Here is a 19,455-nt window from a genome sequence, read left to right as displayed (position 1 = left end):
GAGGAAGATGAACTCCTCAGGCTGCAATGCACCTACCACCAGTCTGCTCCTTTAGAAAGCTCTTTGGAAAGGGGAGGAAACAAGAAGGGTAAGAAATGGTGGGAGAAGGGTCTCACTGGCAGACGTGCACACCCTCCAGCTTTCAAAGCTTAACATGAATTGCTCCTTTGCCATGACAGACAGCATAGCAAGCGTACAACACACCTAGCCTAGGGATGCTTTCCTGCTGCCTTATCACAGCAAAGGAAAATATATCAGTCAGGTCTGCTTCTTCCTCTGAAGACATGAGTAACAGTCTTTAGTAAATGAAAAGAATTGTCTGAAGTCCCCAGGACAGATCTTTAAGGTAAGTGGCATTAGCACTTTCCCTGTCTGTTCAGGAGAAGTCCTGCCTATAGGATTCAAGGTAAGACCATGCAAGAGCACTTAAGTTTTCAGAAAGCCCAGCTACTACAGCAATATACAAACTTCTTATGCACCCTATCCATACCTGTGCACCAACCCCCAATTGGGCGGGGAAGCTACAATACACTACTGTGATCACCCCTCTTGCCACACTTCCAGCAAGCCTCTACATCCTGAAGTTATACTAGATGATTCTGTCTTAGAAGAACTCCAGCCAGGTGGAATGGCTTCGCTGGCACTGCAGAGCAGATCCGTTAGGAACCACACATCATACACTCATCCCGGTTCTCCAGGGAGCACACCATGGCTGCTTTATTCCTCTCCTTCTCCTCCTCTTCCTTGGAGGCCTTCTCCCGCTCTTTGAGTTTCTCTTTGTTCAGAGTGAACTGGATGGGGTTAGCAGCTGGCTTGGTCCGTAGATAGTACATGCCAGTCTTCAGACCCTGCAGAGCAAAAGCATACGCCTAAGAGCTAGAATCAGCTGGAAGTCAGGCAAGCAGTAGAGCCAAACTCTGAACACTGAGGCTGACCTCCCTTAGCCCATACCACTAGACCACAGTGCGGTCTAGTCACCAGGAATAACGGGCGCAACGCTAGAAGCATCGCAGCTTTATTGCTCTAGAGAGATATTCCACCAGTATTCTTGGAAGGAAACAGCTGTTTACCCTTCTCAGAATCAGTGAGACCAACTTTTCACGAAAGAACTTATCAGCCCCCATTTGCTATCTGTTCTGAACAAGTCCCTCACCCCTCCCAGATACCTGCTTCCACCCATAGAAGTGCATGCTGGTGAGTTTGCCGTAGTTGGGTTCTGCAATGTGGATGTTGAGAGACTGGCTCTGATCAATGAAAGCTCCTCTGTCTGCTGCCATCTTGAGGATAGTTTTCTGTGAGATCTCCCATACTGTCTTATAGAGTTGCTTCAAGTCATCAGGAATCTCAGGTATATTCTAAAAGGAACAGGAAAAGTTTTCCAATGCAGTGTAACCAGTGACTGCCCAAGTGTTCATATTTATAAAATCAAATTCTTCACCAACTGCTGAGACTTCAGCAATTCTGACTAGAACTAAGGCTTTTTGCAGCTGAACTCCATCACTGAATCCAAGCATCCTGTATCTGAAAGCAGCCAAGCATAAAGAAACCTTAGTTGCTGAAACAGGACAGCTTATTCTGGGGAGAGAAAAAGATGCTTGCAAATAGGCCATTACTGTTTCATCCTAACTAGTCAGGAGGTCTTGCAAAAAGCAATCCAGCAGTTAGTACACACACCCCCAAAAATTCATAAGTGGAATACACTTGGTTATCATGCATGACTCCCTTTTTACAGGGAGTCACAAGGAAAAGATGAGGTATAATGGGTACAAGTTACACCTGGGGAGATTCCGACCGGACACAAGAGGAAAATTTTTCACAATGAGAACAATCAGGCATTGGAATAATCTCCCCAGGGAAGTAGTATATTCCCCAACATTGAGATTTGGCTGGACAGGGTGCTGGGCCATCTTGTCTAGACCATGCTTTTGCCAAGAAAGGTTGGACCAGATGATCCTTGAGGTCCCTTCCAGCCTGGGATTCTATGATTCTACAACTCCAAGCACAACAGTCACAGCAGCATTTCAAACTCCACAGCATAAATCATACAATCATTTAGGTTGGAAAAGACCTTTAAGATCATCAAGTCCAACCGTTAACCTAGCATTTTGAATCATTATGAAATGATTCATCACACACAGACTTCTACATGTAATGTCTGGATCTGGGTGTCATATGCTCAGCTCCTGTCTCAAGCCTACTCCCCACTACAAGATTACCCCCTTACAATCCTTATAATAAATGGGAATCCAAACTTTTGCAGAATCTGCATAAAGCAGCACAGCCTGACTCAGTATTTGTTCTAGCAATAATTAGTACTACATTTCTGTTGGGCTTCTCTATTACATGGGCAGGCTCCAGCAGGAACAAATTACCACTGAGACACATCCCCTCATATTTCTAATCAAAACGCTGCACATTACAGCTTTTCCTCCCAGGCTAGCCGAGTCACTCATATACAGCAGACCTCAAAAGCACCGCGTGGCAAAATTCTCCCTGTTTCTTCAGGCATACCTGGATAGAGCCATTGTGGGCAATGATTTGGTTTTTCATCTCTTCATTCCACAGGCCCCCCTCTGTGAGATCTTTCAACAAGTGAGGATTCACAACCTGTAAGGGGCAAAGGCCAAAGAATGAAAGCACTCTGTATTCTGCTAAGCTATACGCCCTGCCTTATGGCACAGATACACCGTCCTAGAGGAGGCAAATCCACCCCACTGCACACAGGTTTTTTAAATGTTTAAACAAGACCTTGTACAGTATTGACAAACTTTCTCTCTTCAGTCAGCACTGAGGTACACATGCAGATGGCAAGACTAGGCCCAGGGTTAAAACAAGAGGGTAACAGATGTGAGGTGTGGCTGGCCACTGCAGACAGCAGGCTGTCTGCAACCCCTGGCTGACACCAGCCTGGGGCTGAACTAGTAGGACAGTAACAGGGGAAGATGCTGGACATTACAAATGAGAAAGGGGAGTGTCTGGAACTCCCCTGCATGAGGAATGCCAAAAGATGTGAAAGGGAGAGATCATGGTTTACCAGGGCCATCGACCACAACCTAAATTACTAAATAAGGGTGTAAACAATCATGAAGACCGGGTTCAGAAAGGGAAAGAACAAAATAGGCGCAGGCTATTTGGGAAGAAAAAAAAACCAGCAAACTTCGCTTACTGGGACTGGGGGTACCTGTCCAGCAGCCCTGCACCTGACCTACACAGTGGAGCAGATTAATAAACCTGTTGTTCTGACCTCACCACACATGCCTGATTTGATCCTGCAGTCCAGAGGAAACAGAGTGCTTTCCCTAACATCGATGAGGGGACACCTCAGAAGGGATGGACAGACCAGACCTCCCTAACAGTTAGATATTCCCCTTGGCTCCCCTTTGCTAACCCCAGCCTCCAGAACTCAAAATTGTTTCATACCCTTTCCTTAATGACAGACCCCTCTACATCTGTAAAGCTTTCCGATGAACTATTCGGTGCTTTACATACAGCTCTTTCCTCAGGACTGTGCAAAGCAACACGCTGGTCTCTGTTACTGTTCCCACAGCATGCAAGTCCCTCCAATAATTTCACTGATTGTCATTCATTTGGCAATTATTCCTGCAGGTCATCTTGAGACCTCATAAAGGATTTTTGCAGACAAAAGCAGCACTTCTTTACAATTTTGCATATTCCACGATGACTGTTGTGGAATATGCAAAACTGTACTACTATAGCACATAGTACAGGATAGATGTTCCCCTTGGTGCTTTTGGTCTTCAACATAAACATCTGACTGAATTGAGTTACCAAGTGTGTGGCCTCCATCTTGTCTTTCTTAGCAGTGAAACTCAAAGATATGAAAACAGAAAAGCTCTTTCCCACAGCTGCCTCGCTTACCTGAAACTCTCCCGAGAGGACTCTGCGTGTGTAGATGTTACTGGTGTAGGGTTCGATGGATTCGTTATTGCCCAAGATCTGAGCAGTAGAAGCAGTTGGCATGGGAGAAAGGAGAAGGCTGTTTCTGACACCGTATCTAGTAACAACAGTCAAGAGTTACAGAACTTCAACCAACTGAGACAAGAAAACACCCAAGAATAGCAGTTTATGTACTGTCTGCAAAGAGCTAAGAGGGACAGTATAAGGAACTCTCAGCTGACACACTCAGAAATTTCACCTTCCCAGGGTAACCTACAAACCCTCAGATTACCTGCAGTAAAAAAAGGGAAACTCCGCTAAACTTTTAATGTGGGTCAACAAGAAAGCATAACTAAAGTCTTTGCTGGCCTTCCGAAATTATTTAGTCATGAGAAACGGTGCATAGGAAAAAAAAAAAAAAAAAATACCTGTCAGGCACTCCACAACTCCACAGCACTCAGGCAAAAACAAAGCAAACAGCCCATGAAGAGCCTGAGACCTCTCCATACACGAGACAGTAAGCAGATTTACTAAATTTAAAAATTAGACCCATACAAATTGAACAAATTCATTACAGGCCTTTCACACTTTAATGATTCCTGTCTTCAGGATGTTCAAGGCTCAGCTGCTTTTCCCTGTCCATGGGGAAAGAGTTCCCAAGCACGGCTGACACTGTCTCACTCATCACTACATTTTTTTAATGGGAACACAAACCATTCTGCTGATACATCCAAGATGAAGTAAGAGCTCAGCTAAATCAGAGTCTAGGGGGTAGGCTCCCTCTGGCTTGTAAGAACAAAAATGAAAGACAGACATCCACAAAACAGTTTTGACGAAAGATCTACCAGGGCAGGGACAAAATACATAGGACCATTTTTACACTTGCACTCAACCTTTTGTTTTCAGTCAGTCAGAATATATGGAACGTATTTTACCTCTAATACAAACTGTGCAAGACTACTCACTTAGCAATCTTCTCCTTTAAAGCCTTCCAGTCCCAAAGATCAGACGGGGTGACATTCCACATGTCATACTGAAGAATCTGAAGAACACAGGTGCCAAATTAGACAGGGTGCTCTTTTCTCCATGTTTTATAATGACATTGTAAATTGACCTGTTATTCCTATTAACTATTCCCTACAGTTCAGCCTCAGCAAAGCTCCTGCATATAATCTTACACTCAATCTTTTAATTGCACTAAACGGGACAGCCAGCACAGGCTGATTCTTGCTTTTCTTTTATTGTTCTCTGCACTTCAGTTTAATTTATGCATTTCTTACTGCACTTAAGAAGCCAAATGATGGAGGAAAACTCAAGCACCGTTTGTACTGTTGCAATATTATCAGCCTACAGCGTTTCAGTCACACATCTCCTTCTGTATCAAAGACCAGGCACAGTCACATTATCTGCTTTTCATAGCTTTGGCTCTGACACAGAACAGTTCCTGATACTTACGCCTTTGCTGACAGGAGAACCCTCATACGTTTCATACGGTCCTTGCTCCTCGGCAAGTTCACAGCTGGCTTCCAAAGCACCATAATAAATGGTCTCAAAAATTTGCTGGTTCAAGCGCTGGGCCTTGGGACTTTCAAAGGGATACCTCATCAGGATGAAAGCATCTGCCAGGCCCTGCACACCAATGCCAATGGGACGATGGCGTCTGTTGGAGCGTTCAGCCTGCATGGCATTCAAGCAAAGAGAATAATTACCTTTATGAGAACTACATAGAATCACAGAATAAATAAGGTTAGAAAGGACCCCTGAGAGGAATTTTCATCCATACCATTGCCTTAACTTTTATGGACCATCCCTTCTACTGCAATAACCCACCTTTCAATTCTGCCCAGTTCCCTGCTGTTTGGTGGGGCAGGAATTTGAGGACCCAGGTTAAGTTTGTTAGAAATGATCACTGATTTTAATTGCTCAACCTGACAAAGGGAGCCATGATTTAGAAGTGAACACTAAGCACTTTCTGAAAAACAGGCCCGTGAAGACATTTAAACTCATGCATTCAAACTGTACATGCTAGAAAAATCTGATCCTCATCAGGTTTGGCTTCACTTTGGGTATTTGCTTATTTCCTCCTCCGACACTCAGGTCTGCTGCTCGCCTTTCCATGTTCCAGCAATGCAACAAACCCTGTTCCCATTTCTCTTCAACAATTACCAACCCTCTCCCCACTTTCCTTCCAGAAAGCAGTCTATGCACCCTCCCAAAAATGCATAAAACCAACAAGACCAAGTTACACCTTCCTGGGATCTTTCTGGGATCCCTCTCTCTGTTCCACTTTCCACTCTATTCCTAGTGCTGTCCTGTGCTTTAAGGAAATCTTCATACGGGAAAAATTCCAACTGCACAACCATCTCAAGAGGAGGCTTTTTCTACAAGTGCTTCGCTAAGGAACCGTTCTGGGTTGAAGTTTAAGAAGCCACTAACAACAGGTCACACCTGCAAACAGGTAGTTAATGGAACTCCCAACTAGTTGCCGAAAGGAGGTTTACAAAATCGCTCGCTGATTCCTTCGGCCCAAGACCGAACCGGGATTGCTAGAGAACAGGCCCTTTGCCACCAGACTCTCAGCACGCCCTCAGCACAGTACTCACCTCTGGCACAGGGTAGTAGTTGATATCAATGATTTTGTTCAGGTTTCGGACAATAACTTTAGTAACTTCAGCTAGCTTTTTGAAATCGTATGTATGCTCTGAAGTGACGTACATGTTCAGGGCTATAGAGGCCAAATTACAAACTGCAACCTGTGGAGAAAACACAGTGAAAACAGGCATGCCAACCAACACCCCATGCAAAAAACCACATAATCTCAGTTCCAGAGCTTGCTCTCTAGCCACAAGTTCCTACTCCCTACCTACCTCATCTTTGCTGGTAAACTCCACTATTTCTGTACACAGATTGCTGCATTTGATGGTTCCCAAGTTCTGCTGATTGCTCTTCCGGTTGCAAGAGTCTTTGTACAGCATGTACGGTGTGCCAGTCTCTGTTTGAGATTCAATGATAGCGTACCAGAGCTGCTGGGCCTTCACCACTCTGCGGACACGGCCTTGCTTCTCATAACTGCAACAGGACACATGTTGCTTAGTAATTACCAGGCTCTCCACAAATAGCAGTGAAAGACAATCATTTTTAACACAACATCAGGTTCCCAGGCGGGCAAGACCCCATCCACTTCTGAACTGTGTGGACTCTGAACTAGCCAGGAGAGTCTTAACAGCAGGGTATCAAGACTGTCCTTGTCTAAAGGAAATAGAAGTGTTTCACTACAACACCCTATAGAACTAGCTCAAAACAAAGCCATCAACCACTTTAAGCAGGGATCACTTCAGTATTTCCCTCTAACAAGCTAAAACAATCATTCATACATAGTTCTATCTTGAGCAGGTCAGTTTGAAGCAAACAGTAAGCAGACATCCCCCATAAGTGTTCAAAAAACATGTGGATGTGGCGCTTCAGGACATGGTTTAGGGGACATGGTGGTGCTGGATTAATGGTTGGACTTGATGATCTTGAAGGTCCTTTCCAACCTTAGTGATTCTGTGATCTTTTGTCCTTTTATCAATCTGATAGTGGAACTCACTGACCACTTATAAGCCAACACCATAAACCTGTGCTTTGGCTCCCAGAAACCACACAACAAGGGCTGTTCTGTGAATGGATGACCACTACTTAAAAGTCTATTCACTTTTCTTACCTCTCATACAGTTTCTCAAATTCCTCTCCCCAAACCTCATCTAGGCCAGGACACTCATTTGGACACATTAAGGACCAGTCCTGTAAGGAGGAAAAATATTCAGAGAAAATCTTTGGGCACCCTGTTTATTAAAGGCATTCAACTTCATCATCAGATCCTGCTGTAAACATGAACATGCAAACTACACTTCCTGAAAAACTAGGAACCAACTCTGCCAGCAGACATGGGGAAGGTGTTTATCAGACTAGTCCAACTTATTTAAAAAGTAATTATATGAACATTTATGACCAAACTGCATTTTTAGTCCTGAAATGACTGGTTCTCAAGATATAACCCATTTTAACACAAATACAAGCAGCCATATGAAGATCGATTTACTGAGATGATTTTGATGCTTTAACGAAACTCCAGGGAAAAAATTTAGCATAATAGTGTAAGTACGTAAGTCATGGGCTGCAAGATTAAGCACTGAACCAAAGTATCCCAATGGAGTTCTCCAACTCCATTCTCTACCTGCACAGCCTAGTTCTCAAATAAGGTGCAGCAGCTCTTTCAGGAAGTTCCTTTGCTGCTAGGAAGACAGCTCTGCAATCCCTTCGTGAACTCCATCCCAGGGCTGGTCACTCGTTTCTCCATTAACAGACCTATTCTGCACCCATCAAGCTTCTTACCTGGTTGGTTTCAACTCGCTTCATGAAGAGGTCAGGAATCCAGAGAGCAAAGAAAAGGTCTCTGGCTCGCTGCTCTTCTTTCCCAGTGTTCTTCTTTAAGTCAAGAAACTCAAAGATGTCCAAATGCCATGGCTCCAGGTAGATGGCAAAAGCCCCGGGTCTCTGATACATAAAACATAGTCAAGATCAGAACAAACTGCCCTTGAAAATAAAATCTCCTGCACTGCTCCTGAGTGCACACAATACCCTAAACTAACTGGAGCTTAGTTTTATAGACTCATTAAGGCAATTTCAATATGCTTTTTGCATTACTGTTGTTCTCACTTACTGGACCTGGGCCATGTTACTAGTTCCAGATTCGCAATAAAAATTATTTAGTACCAAAAATACATTTCCTCTGTGTAAAAAGGAGCTTGACAAAACTTAGATTTTCTTATTGTGTCATGCCTCCATTGACCTCTGCAATGTGTGAAGACAAAGGATGAAGCAGCTTTCTACAGTCTTATACCTTAATTCGCTGTAGGACATTCAAGGAGTGACTGATGACCAGTGCAAGAGGTTGCTCTAACATGTGCATATCATACAGCAGACATACCAAAAGGTATACCTCCATGATAAAGTGCAGTGAAAGGGGAACACCAGAGCATCAACAAGAAGAGGGGAAAATGCCCTATTTTAATTATATGTCATCTACAACCACTTTTACTGCGTCAATCTTTTACAGATGCAGAACCTCTCCCTCTGACCTGAGGTTCCCTTGACCCTAATTTAATGAAAGCCAGTACCTTGTTTCCACCTTGATCCACGTAACGGGCAGTGTTGTTGTAGACCCTCAGCATTGGAACAAGCCCATTGGAATTTCCATTTGTCTGCAGAGGCACAGGAAAACCATCAATATGGAAATGCAACTGCCTGAAGAGGTGGGCCTACATTTTCTGTATGTCTTTCAGCAGTCTGCAAAACTCATGCTGAAGGCTAGGAACTGACCACCCCAATCAGTTATTTGGTAGTCCTTTCCCCCCACCTTTTCTTTAAACAAGCAAAAATGTATATATCAGCTACTGGTCCCAGAGTTAATAAAACGTACCTCCTAACTACTTTTCTCTACATCATGTAATCTAAAGGCTTCCAGAAGTTACATACACTGTGACAAAAAAACAAACACACATCCACAAATGATCTTGAGTAGTTAGACATACAAAAAGGAAAAGGGCTAATGCACAAGTCTCTGAGCATATTCTTAGGTTGACAATACATAAATAAGTTGGAATTGTCTGATCAAGCAGTGGATTAAGATCCTCTTTTTGGAAGGACCTCTACTAGGAAGCCAAAACACCACAGAAAACCAACCTTTTTACCTTAGAACATACTGAAAGAAGGACTACTGAGTTAGACTGACTGCTGTGTTAAACTGATTTGGTAGAAACAGCATTGATTTGGCAACTGAAACCTGAAAGGTTAACCTCTGCTGGGAACACCATCTGCACACTTACCCCAGCAATATAGCTGCCTGTGGCTCGGATACAGCTCACAGCAAGGCCAATGCCACCAGCAGACTTTGAGATCAGTGCACACTGCTTGAGAGTGTCATAGATTCCCTCAATGCTGTCGTCCTTCATGCACAGCAGGAAGCAACTAATGAAAACAAATAGCTTTAGCATACGAAGATTAAAACAAAAAAAGTCAAGAAGTATTTCACCAGAGCTGCAGAAAAAAAAGGGTAAATGCTGGATCTTTAACATGCTATGCAAGGCAAATAAATGAAGCAAAATCATAGGTTGCAAAGTTGAATAAGAGACAGTTTTAGAAAACATCATGAGCAACAGTAGTATTATTGATACCTGTGTTAGCAAAGCAAAACATCTGTAAAATCCTATCAGTTATGTTTCCTACTTTTAGCATACTTTAGAAAACATTACCAGGATTCATTTTGTAATCTACAGAAGACTATGCGTATAAGTAACTTTTAAATAAAATATAGCCATGTAAACATTTCCATTAGTTTTAGAAGCTTACAGAAACCTGTGTATTTTTCCCCAAAGGCTACACCACGTATCACACTAAATTTCACAGCAGCTTCTCAAACTTCATAAAACAAATCACAGAAACACAGCTACTATTTTTAGAAGTTGTGAAAGTATTTCATTTGAACAGACCAAATCTCCAAAACTTTATCTTTGTCCAGTTGTGCATTAAGCAAACTTGAAAGTCAAAGGTACCTGGAAAGCTGAGGCCGGTTGGTGCCTGCATTGAATAACGTAGGGGAGGCATGGGTAAACCACCTTTCAGACAGAAGATTGTAAGTTTGGATTGCGGCATCAATGTCATTTTTGTGGATCCCCACCGATACCCTCATCAACATATGTTGAGGACGCTCAGCAACTAAACACAAAAAGCAAAGTAGAAAAAAGAATGTCAGTGTGACATTGACTGTTAGTACAGACAGACACAGAGGTTACAGCAACAAGCTATAAACAATGTTTTCACAGAACCACAGAATAATTCAGATTGGAAGGAACCTCGGGAGGTCTCCGGTCCAATCTTCTGCTCAAAGAAGAGTCAGCTAAGAGAATCAGACCGGTTTGCTCAGGACTTTTTCCAGTCAGGTTTTAAAAAACTCAAGGATGAGGACTGCATAACCCCTCTCAACAATGTGCTCCAATGCTCGACTGTTCTCATGGGGAAAAAAGCCAACAACAAAAGCCTCCTGTATTAACAGTTAAAATCCAATCAAATACTAAATCCAGCATCCAATTGCTCTCTAGGTTTATTATGTTACAATTAACCTCTCACTCTTCCGGTGTCCTAGGATTTTCATGCTAAGGGTCTGCAGTAACTGGCACTGATAGTCCAGTAGCTCTTTCAACTTAAATTTATTAAAAAGTGTTTAGCATTATGGACAAGTTATCAGCTGGACAGGAAGTACTTCATCTTCTAAATCCTAGGTAACAGGTAGTTTTCGAAGCACCAGAGTCCTTAAAACAGACAGGTGAAGCACAGCTGTTCAGGTCACACTGACATGATTTGGAAGACCCAAGTAAACTTGCCACAGTGCTGCTCTTTAACAATCAGCTGTTCTTCAAGCAAGCATACCACTGCCACCAAAAAAATGCTGGATTCTTAGCCTAAGAAAAGAAGATGCACATGCCCAGAGAACACCTACTACAAATGTTTTGTTATTTTTTTAAACCAGTACACAGTGCTTTCACTTCCAGTGAAAGCTTTTTAAACCAGTACTTCCAGTGCTTTCATTGGAATTCTTTACGGAAAGCTATGAGGTAGCCTATTTACCTCCTCAACCCCTGCTCTGAGCCATGGTCTTGACTTTTAAATAACACTTTAAGTTGATACAGACAGTTCTTACCTTTTGAGTTGATTTTCAGCAAGTAGGAGCGTTCCAGAGTCTTTAAAAGAGAAAATGCATTTTAGTAGACATGCAGATTTCAGTTTTTACAAAAATCCTATTACTCCAAACTCAGGCATCTTCATGCTCCTTATCCCAGGCTTCAACAGAAGCACCAACCCTGCACTCCACTCCTCCTCTTGTTAATGCCATAGGATATTAGGTGACTAATGACTAAAAAAGACCCAGACGTCCACTGTAAGATTCCAACACTAAGGACTCTATGCTTTGGATTATGGAGTGGTAGTGGAGCATACAGCCACAAGGTTCAACACTACCTCTCAACCCAGAGTGAATTGAGGCTAGAAGACAAGGGAGTGCTTGTTCTCCACAACCCCATTCCCTCCTTAAAGTATTGCTAGTTACACTAACAGACAACCTGTATCACAGTCTGCAATGCTGGGTGTTGAACACAGAAGATGACAAATATGGCAAGCCTACAACTAGAGCAGATGCCTTTTAAGCTTGTGCCTAATGGATTACAGCAGTAATAACAGGAGGGGATGTCAGGAATTGCATATTTATATACATACAGAAACACACACCCCCTCCCCCAAGGTCCCCTCTTCCCATCCTTGCCTATGCCTATGCTGTTCCACAGCCGCTCTGCTCTTTATACGCACTAGTTGTTTCCTCATTGCAAACTCCTTCCCACAAACCAGAAAGCACCATATCAGGTGTGTTGATGGGAAGTCTAGGCAAAGAGCCCCGGCTGTTACAGAGATTCACAAGAACTATCTGAAGTATTCAGTGCTATGGAATAGTGAAACACTCTCCAGCTAATCCTCCAGAGAGCCCACTGTGCCATACCCCAAAACAATTCAGCAAAGAACAGCATGTTAGGAGGGGAGCAGGAGGAGCAGATGGTGGGGGCACAGCAGACTGGGCTGGTTGTGGGGGAGATGTTTCAGCAGCATGGAAGACGACATGTGTGGGATAACACACTGAGAACAACTGTTACACAAAACAATGGGGAAAAACAAGAAGCCCTTTTTTGGTTTATTAAGAATCAGATTATTTCGTTGAGGAATGGCACGATCTGGGAAGCTTTCAACAACATTCAGTGCTACCTGCTGTGAAACAGTTAGAGCCCAACAGTTAAAATATTAGAGCAGCCAAAGGTACACAATGAAGCGAAGAAGAAAGTACATGATTCATCCAGGTAGGCAACTCTTTGTGCAGGTACTCTTAGGTTTTTTACCCACTAATGTCCCACCTACTCCAGTGCCCTTCTTGCCCAAATCTAGATGATTCTGCAAGTATTCCCATCCTTCCCCAAAGACTCAACTCCAGAACAATATCAAAACAGCAATCTTGAGTATCATGAGTAATGTGCTTTTTACCTTAAAACCGAAATAGTTGTAGGAGAAGTCTCTGTCATAGATAATTGCAGAATTCAGGCGCTGAGAGCAAATAATACAGAGAAAAATTTAGATTTGCAAAGAGCTTTTTTATGCCTCACATTAAGGTATAACAATGCTATCATTGTTTCTGGCCTTAAAGGTCTAGAGAAACAGATATCAGACCAGAGGAATAAAGTAGGGAAGAACACTTAGCTTGAAACAACAAATGCACAGTTTTAACAATTTTTTTCCAAGCACAATGCACAATTGTTGGCTAGTCTAACTAAACACTAAGAAACATAGGACAATCAAAATATGAACGTGATTTCCCTGTAAGAACAGAGACCTGGAACAAGTTGAAATCAGAAACCAAACCTCATCTCTCCCTTCCGTGCACACAAAACAGACTGCTACATCAAAAGGTACTTTTTCTCAAATTAATGAGTTGTGCTGATCATGACAGCATGAGGACATCCAAGAAAATAGATTCTACTACAGAAACAACCTTACATGAAGGGAATTCCTACATCCTCTCTTTCAAACTCTCCAGAACAGAGCAGTTAGCACCTGCACGGGTTTCTGCATTGACTTTTTGTCCTAAAACAAACATGGCTTGCTTAAAAATAAGAAAAATAAACTATCTGAACTAGATCACTGAATTTTTAAAACTCAGAAGTGAAAAAAAGTTACCTACATCTTTGTTGGCCAAAACTATGTCTAGAGTTTCTTTGGAGATCATTGGCGAGTGCTTCCCATTGTGAGGGTTTATGTAATTGTAGAGATCATCCATCACATCTGCAACAGAAAAGTATTTAAAAAGACGGACATCCACACACCTATATATGCATCATCTGTCATTTGTTCTCAAGGGTTTAACAGGCAGGACTACCCATCCTCCAAAATAACCCACTCCAGCTCTACAAACATACAACTTTTCTTCTACCTGCTCAGTACTATTACTAATCCATTAACCTTAAAAAGCACTTCTCTTACAATGTTTTTTTAATAGAATTTGTAACACATAATAACTGTGAAAGAACCTGGGTGAAACCTAATTCCAATCAGTTACATTTTTCATCAGTCTATTCATACAGATACTTTTCACAAAACAGGCAATTTCATTTTCCTTGTGACACGCCTAAAACTCATGTTTTTCATCCCCATGGCATTTTTAGTTAGCCTGGGTACTTACTAACTTCTGCTTAAGAAAGAGATTTTCATATTTATATCCTCTAAAACTCCTACTCCCTTTCTGACTAATTGCTATCCAAGTGCCCCCAAAGCGACTTACCACTGAATACTTTCTTAGTTTCTTTGTGCAAATTGGACACTGCAATCCTTGCTGCCAGGATAGCGTAGTCAGGGTGTTTGGTGGTCAGGGTGGCAGCTGTTTCAGCAGCCAGCGTATCCAGTTCCACCGTCGTGACACCACTGTACAGCCCCTGAATCACTTTCATGGTGATCTGGGCCTGAAAAAGGAAAATTCTGGTGGTTTAGAAAAAAAAAATCCTGATGTTTCAACCATTTAAGATATGCTTCACTATAAGCAGTATCGTTCACTCTGACTAGAAAAGCAAATTAAAATACCAAACCCTCTTGGTGAAGTACTGACTCCTAAAATTTTAAAGTAATACTGGGGCAGAAGGGAGAGCGAGGAAAGAGTGAAGAAAGTAGAAACTGTCAATCTGGAATCATTCACAGATTTTTGCCTGCACTTTTCTAAAGGCTAGAATAGAGTAGCAGCAAAGTTCATAGGGAGAAAAGTCAGATTGAAACAGTACTTGCTTGGAAGTTCTGAAACTCCAAATGAAGCCCAACTTTATAAATGCTTGATGACACATGGAAATGCTACGCTTAAAATAATTTCATAGCAAGAGCAAAAAAAACACCAATCCTGGAAGGGATACAATGGCTTTTGCTTCATAGCTTAACCTAATCTTCATCTGCCAGTTGGGACCTTTCATGGGAAAAGACTTTTGCATCTACCATCTCTAGAGTATTTTCTGCTTTTCTCTCAAGCATTTAGCACTAGTTACTACAAGAAAGCGTATTCTACACTGATCTAACACGGTAATTGCCAAATACATCTGAAGGGCCAACAGCCTCACAAAACCTGGACATGTAATTTCAGACCTTACTCTCTGAAAGTAAGCACATTAGGCTAGGGATTTTTAGTATCGGCTTGTAAAGCGTCTGGCACAAGAAGATCCAAGTCCAAAAGGAGAAACTCAGTCACAGGAAGAGAGATGTCACACACTACTGCAGAATAAGTAAGAATGCAGTGCTTCATATATAAGATTAGCTTCATTATTAAGACAGGGTTATTAAGAGACAGGAGAACTAGCAATCTTGCTTCTGTCATCATCATCAACTCCCTATGTCATTGAGATCAGGAGTATACCTTGTGTTTTGGTAACCAACTCACTAAAGCTCCTTCTCCTGCTCTCTATCTATGGCTGAAAAGCACTACTTTATGGTACAGAATGAACGTCAAATATTTTACAGATGCCATTTAAGACATGAAGACAGATCATTAGATCTTGGAGATGGGAAGAGCCTATGTTGGCAACTCCAAATGAAGAAACTGGGTCTGAACCTCTGCATAAAAATCTTACAGAGACCATTACATCCATGAGGGAGTCATCTCTGCCCAGGCTTTGGAAGGAGAAGCTTACACGGGTGGAATCAACATGCATTCAAAATCCTACATGGCTAAAAAAACCAAAGTAGGGACATTATAATGACAGGGGGTTCTGTCAGACAGAAAGGGCACCTTGTTTTATTAGAAAGGATCAAGAGCTACCTTCTGTATAGTATTGCTCAAGCTTTGCAGACTGAAATGGAGAGCAACCTTCCAAAACCAACCATGTGAGTTGGAGCAACAAACAACTCTTTTTTTAAGCACAGGAAGTTCAACTGCTTTCAACAATGGTCGAGGTAAAAGCAATTTACAATAGCTAAACATATTTTCCCCCACCACAGTATCAGACTCTGTATCTGTGAAGGTAAAACACCTCAGAACACAAACCTCTAGAACAAACACATGCACGGGCCGCCACACTTGGCTTTTGCCACAAAGAATAACTGGGTAACACCTGCTTACTACTGCTGGCTTTTAGCAAGGATCACCACAAGGGCAGAAAAGAGGACAGCAGGAAAAAGGACAGACTCACAGGATCGACAAAGTCAGCGTTGAGCCCATAGCAGAGCTTCTGGATGCGCGACGTGATCTTGTCAAACATGACACGCTCTTGGCGTCCATCTGTTGGAGAAGAGGTTACTGTCACAGCAGCTGCCGTTACAACAGAGAACCAGCTAAGCACAGTATCCTCCTACCCACACAAGGAGCCAACCCTCTTTTGGGGGAGCCTGGGATGGGAATCACCATGGACAACCTGTTCAGATGCCCTGTTCAGGCCCAAGGAGTCGAGAGGCTATCCCTCCACCCCAGCATCTTCTTGCTGCAGGTGATCCACTCTGCATGGGATCCCTCGCTCAGAGGCGCAGGCCTCAGCGTAGTGAAGAAAAACAGGGGGCTGACACCACTTCAAGAGTGCCTGCCACAGGGCCGACAAATTTCCACCCCACTACACATATAACTTCTCATAAACCCAGTTCTCAGGACCACTGCTGCAGAGATGGGGATCCCATCTGAGGGCCACCCCAGCCCATCCATCCCCGAAAGGCTGTGGAGACCAAGCCCAAAGCTCATTGCTAGGGGCAGGGGGTCTCTCAAAGCAAATTGAGGGGTCTCGTCCCTCACTCTTATTGTCATGCAGGGAGCTCCCTCACTTCAGGGTCCCCCCAGTGCAGACAGTGTGCTCTCCCCTCACACTCAGTGCCATGCAAGCTGCCCCAAAGCAGAGGGGATCCCATCCTTCCGCATCCCGTGACAGACCTTCCCAAAATAGAGGAGGGTCCCCATCTGCTCACTTTGGGTGCCATAAGAGGAACCTCCCCCCAAGGGAGAGGGGTTCCCATCCCCTCACGCCAGGTGCCATGAGAGAGACCCCCCAAAGCAGAGGGAGTGACCCCAACCCCCTGCACTCAATGCCATGAGAGGGGACTCCTCCCCCCAAGGGAGAGGGGCGACCCCATCCCCTCGCCCCCGGTGCCGAGAGAAGCCCCCGTGCCGGCCGGCGCCCCCCCCGCCGCAGCGGAGGGCCCTCCCTCACCCCGCTTGACGACGTGCATGGCGGCGGTCGGCGTCCCGGTGCGCGGATCTCTCAACGGCTCCTGAGCGCCAAGCGCGGTCTAAGCGCTTCCCGCTCCCGCCAACTGCACTGACCCCACTGCGCCGCCGTAGTGCTCCACCCCCTCCGGCTGAAGCTGCGGGCGACATCTTGCCTCCGGGCACGACCTCCTTCTTTGCGCCCCCCCCCCCCCCCCGACTTCAGCGCTGCCTTTCACGGTTAGCGGAGACTCGCCTCTCCCTCCACCCCCACTCTTCCCCCTCGCCTCCCGGGAAACACCATCCCGCCAGGGAAGACGCCGCCGCTTGCCCGCTTCCAAGATGGCGGCCGACATCCCGCCTCCCCATGGGAGGGGGCGGTGGGACGGGAAAGGGCGGGTCACGCCGGCGCGAGGGCGCGGCGTACGGAGCCCGCGAAGGGACAAAACGCCCTCGTCCTGCGATGAGCGGTATCACAATAACAATGGCCGTTATAATTATACTGAAGCAAGGCCCATATGTAATATTTAATGCGATCTGACAAACGAGGGACAGTCCCACAGCTCTCTTTCTGCCCATGCCCCACACGGAATGTCACTCCCCCGGGGCAGAGGCACATACGGGCATGGCAGCCTGTGCACCAGCACGACACCCAGACCAGGCCCTTCCCCGAGGGGACTGGGACAGGAGGGGAGCTGGCACCCCGTCAAGACAAAAGCCCGCAAGAGACACACAGCCCCTGGAGGGCTCTGAAGGCCAGTACCAGGGGACACCAGGCCACCATCCTCGGCCAAGCTGGCAGGTGCCCCAGCTGAGGGTGACATGAAGGGTGCGCATCCCACCACAGGGACCTTTCGGGATCTCAAAAAAGCTCATGACCACCCTTAAAACGTCAGGACTGGCAATGCCAATGAGGGGGCACCCTCCCCCAGCGCTTCAGGAGGGTGAGCCTCCTCCCTGCCCCCATGGGCAACCACACCATCTCCTTCCACAGCGCTTGTTCCTCGCAGGGGCAGGGGAAATGTCTGGGAGTCCAGGCAGGGCTGACAGACAGCAGCACCCAAAGCACCACTGAGGTTTATGCGCATAATCCAACCCGAAACATCAGTAGTTCCTTTGCTAACCTCCTTTGAATGTCTTGGAAACCAGCATCCGACCAGCTGCTGTGGCACTTGTGAGGCTGAAATGGCGTGATAACATCTTGCGTTTACCGTTTACAGCACGTTTTTTTTCTGCATAAAGCCTGTGAAGTGCCTCTTCCCCCCAACCCCGAGAAGCACACCTGCCCGTGGAGGACGATGCTGAGCAGCTTAACACCACACGGCCTCATCTCTGCGAGTGGGAAACGGGAAGCTGAGGCAAATACAGCACCGCACCAGAAACTTCAGGTTTCGCACCTTAGGAGTACAATCGTCCAACATACCCTTTGGCTGAGGCTAATCTTGTGAGTCTCAGAAAGAGATCCCAGAAGCTTTGGTGGCATGGAAGTGGCTGGATTTATTTATTCTGAACAGACCACTGTCACTTCCCACATGAGGGTGTTAATTCAGTTCAGACTCGGACCAAAAATGGCAACTACCGATTCCTCAGCACCAAGGTTTGCTTTGAAGTTGCTCAGTGCACCAGCAGGTCAGCCTGATCCCGCTCAGCTTGAGCGAGCCAAGCAGGAGCACTGCACAGAGGCTGGCAGCCCAAAGAGCTCCCGTCTCAAAGCTGTGACACAGGGAATTTTTGGAACTGATCAGGAAATGGGAATAACTTCGGGGTTGTTTATTTTATTGGAAAAAGGCCTACAGAAGGAAAAAGCATGGCATTTTGATCCGTTTGAAGCCTGAGCTGTGCTCACTGATCTTTGCCCTCCAGTTCTTCTACTTTCTGTTTTATTCACTCTTTTTTGAAAAAGGAGTAGTAGGTGGAGCAGTTGTTTCATTTTATGAGGATGTGACTGTATGTCGTGGGTTAAACTGCTGCAGAGGAAAACCAGCCTCCTCCCCTACAGCACGGCTGTGGCAAGATCAGAATGACCAAGATAAACCCTGCTCTTCAGAGAGGTGAGTTTTGGAGGAAAATGTAGAAACGAAAAACAAACTTCCTGAGGCTGCACAATACTTTACCTCCACCCAGCTCTGAGACAGCTGTGGCTGGAGTGGAGCATCTATACTAACAGGTTCCTGTTACTCTGTTGCTGATTTCCACAGCAAAATTTCCTTTGTCTGAACAGGCTGCTTCATACAAACTGTCAGAGCCACAGGCATGTGCAGCCGGCA

At 44.8% G+C, this 19,455-nt stretch overlaps 1 protein-coding gene across 1 annotated transcript; it reads right to left on the bottom strand.

Annotated features, from left to right (window-relative positions):
• Nucleotides 1–659: 659 nt before the first annotated feature.
• RRM1 (ribonucleotide reductase catalytic subunit M1) lies at nt 660–17,211 on the bottom strand (the record flags this gene model as incomplete). The annotated part of the gene is made up of 19 exons (XM_082000525.1): nt 660–848; nt 1,167–1,355; nt 2,512–2,607; nt 3,880–4,015; nt 4,863–4,939; nt 5,353–5,574; nt 6,501–6,650; nt 6,765–6,966; nt 7,601–7,680; nt 8,272–8,433; nt 9,057–9,140; nt 9,765–9,906; nt 10,491–10,653; nt 11,636–11,675; nt 13,018–13,077; nt 13,712–13,812; nt 14,309–14,486; nt 16,191–16,279; nt 17,193–17,211. 19 exons carry the CDS (start codon nt 17,209–17,211, stop codon nt 660–662), a joined length of 2,379 nt encoding a protein of 792 aa, XP_081856651.1.
• Nucleotides 17,212–19,455: the final 2,244 nt, after the last annotated feature.

This window comes from Phaethon aethereus (genome assembly GCF_964289735.1).
Source record: "Phaethon aethereus genome assembly, chromosome: 1".
NCBI classification, from domain to species: Eukaryota; Metazoa; Chordata; class Aves; order Phaethontiformes; family Phaethontidae; genus Phaethon; species Phaethon aethereus.
Note: the sequence above shows the minus strand (reverse complement) of the source record. Positions and strands in the feature narration are given on the sequence as shown.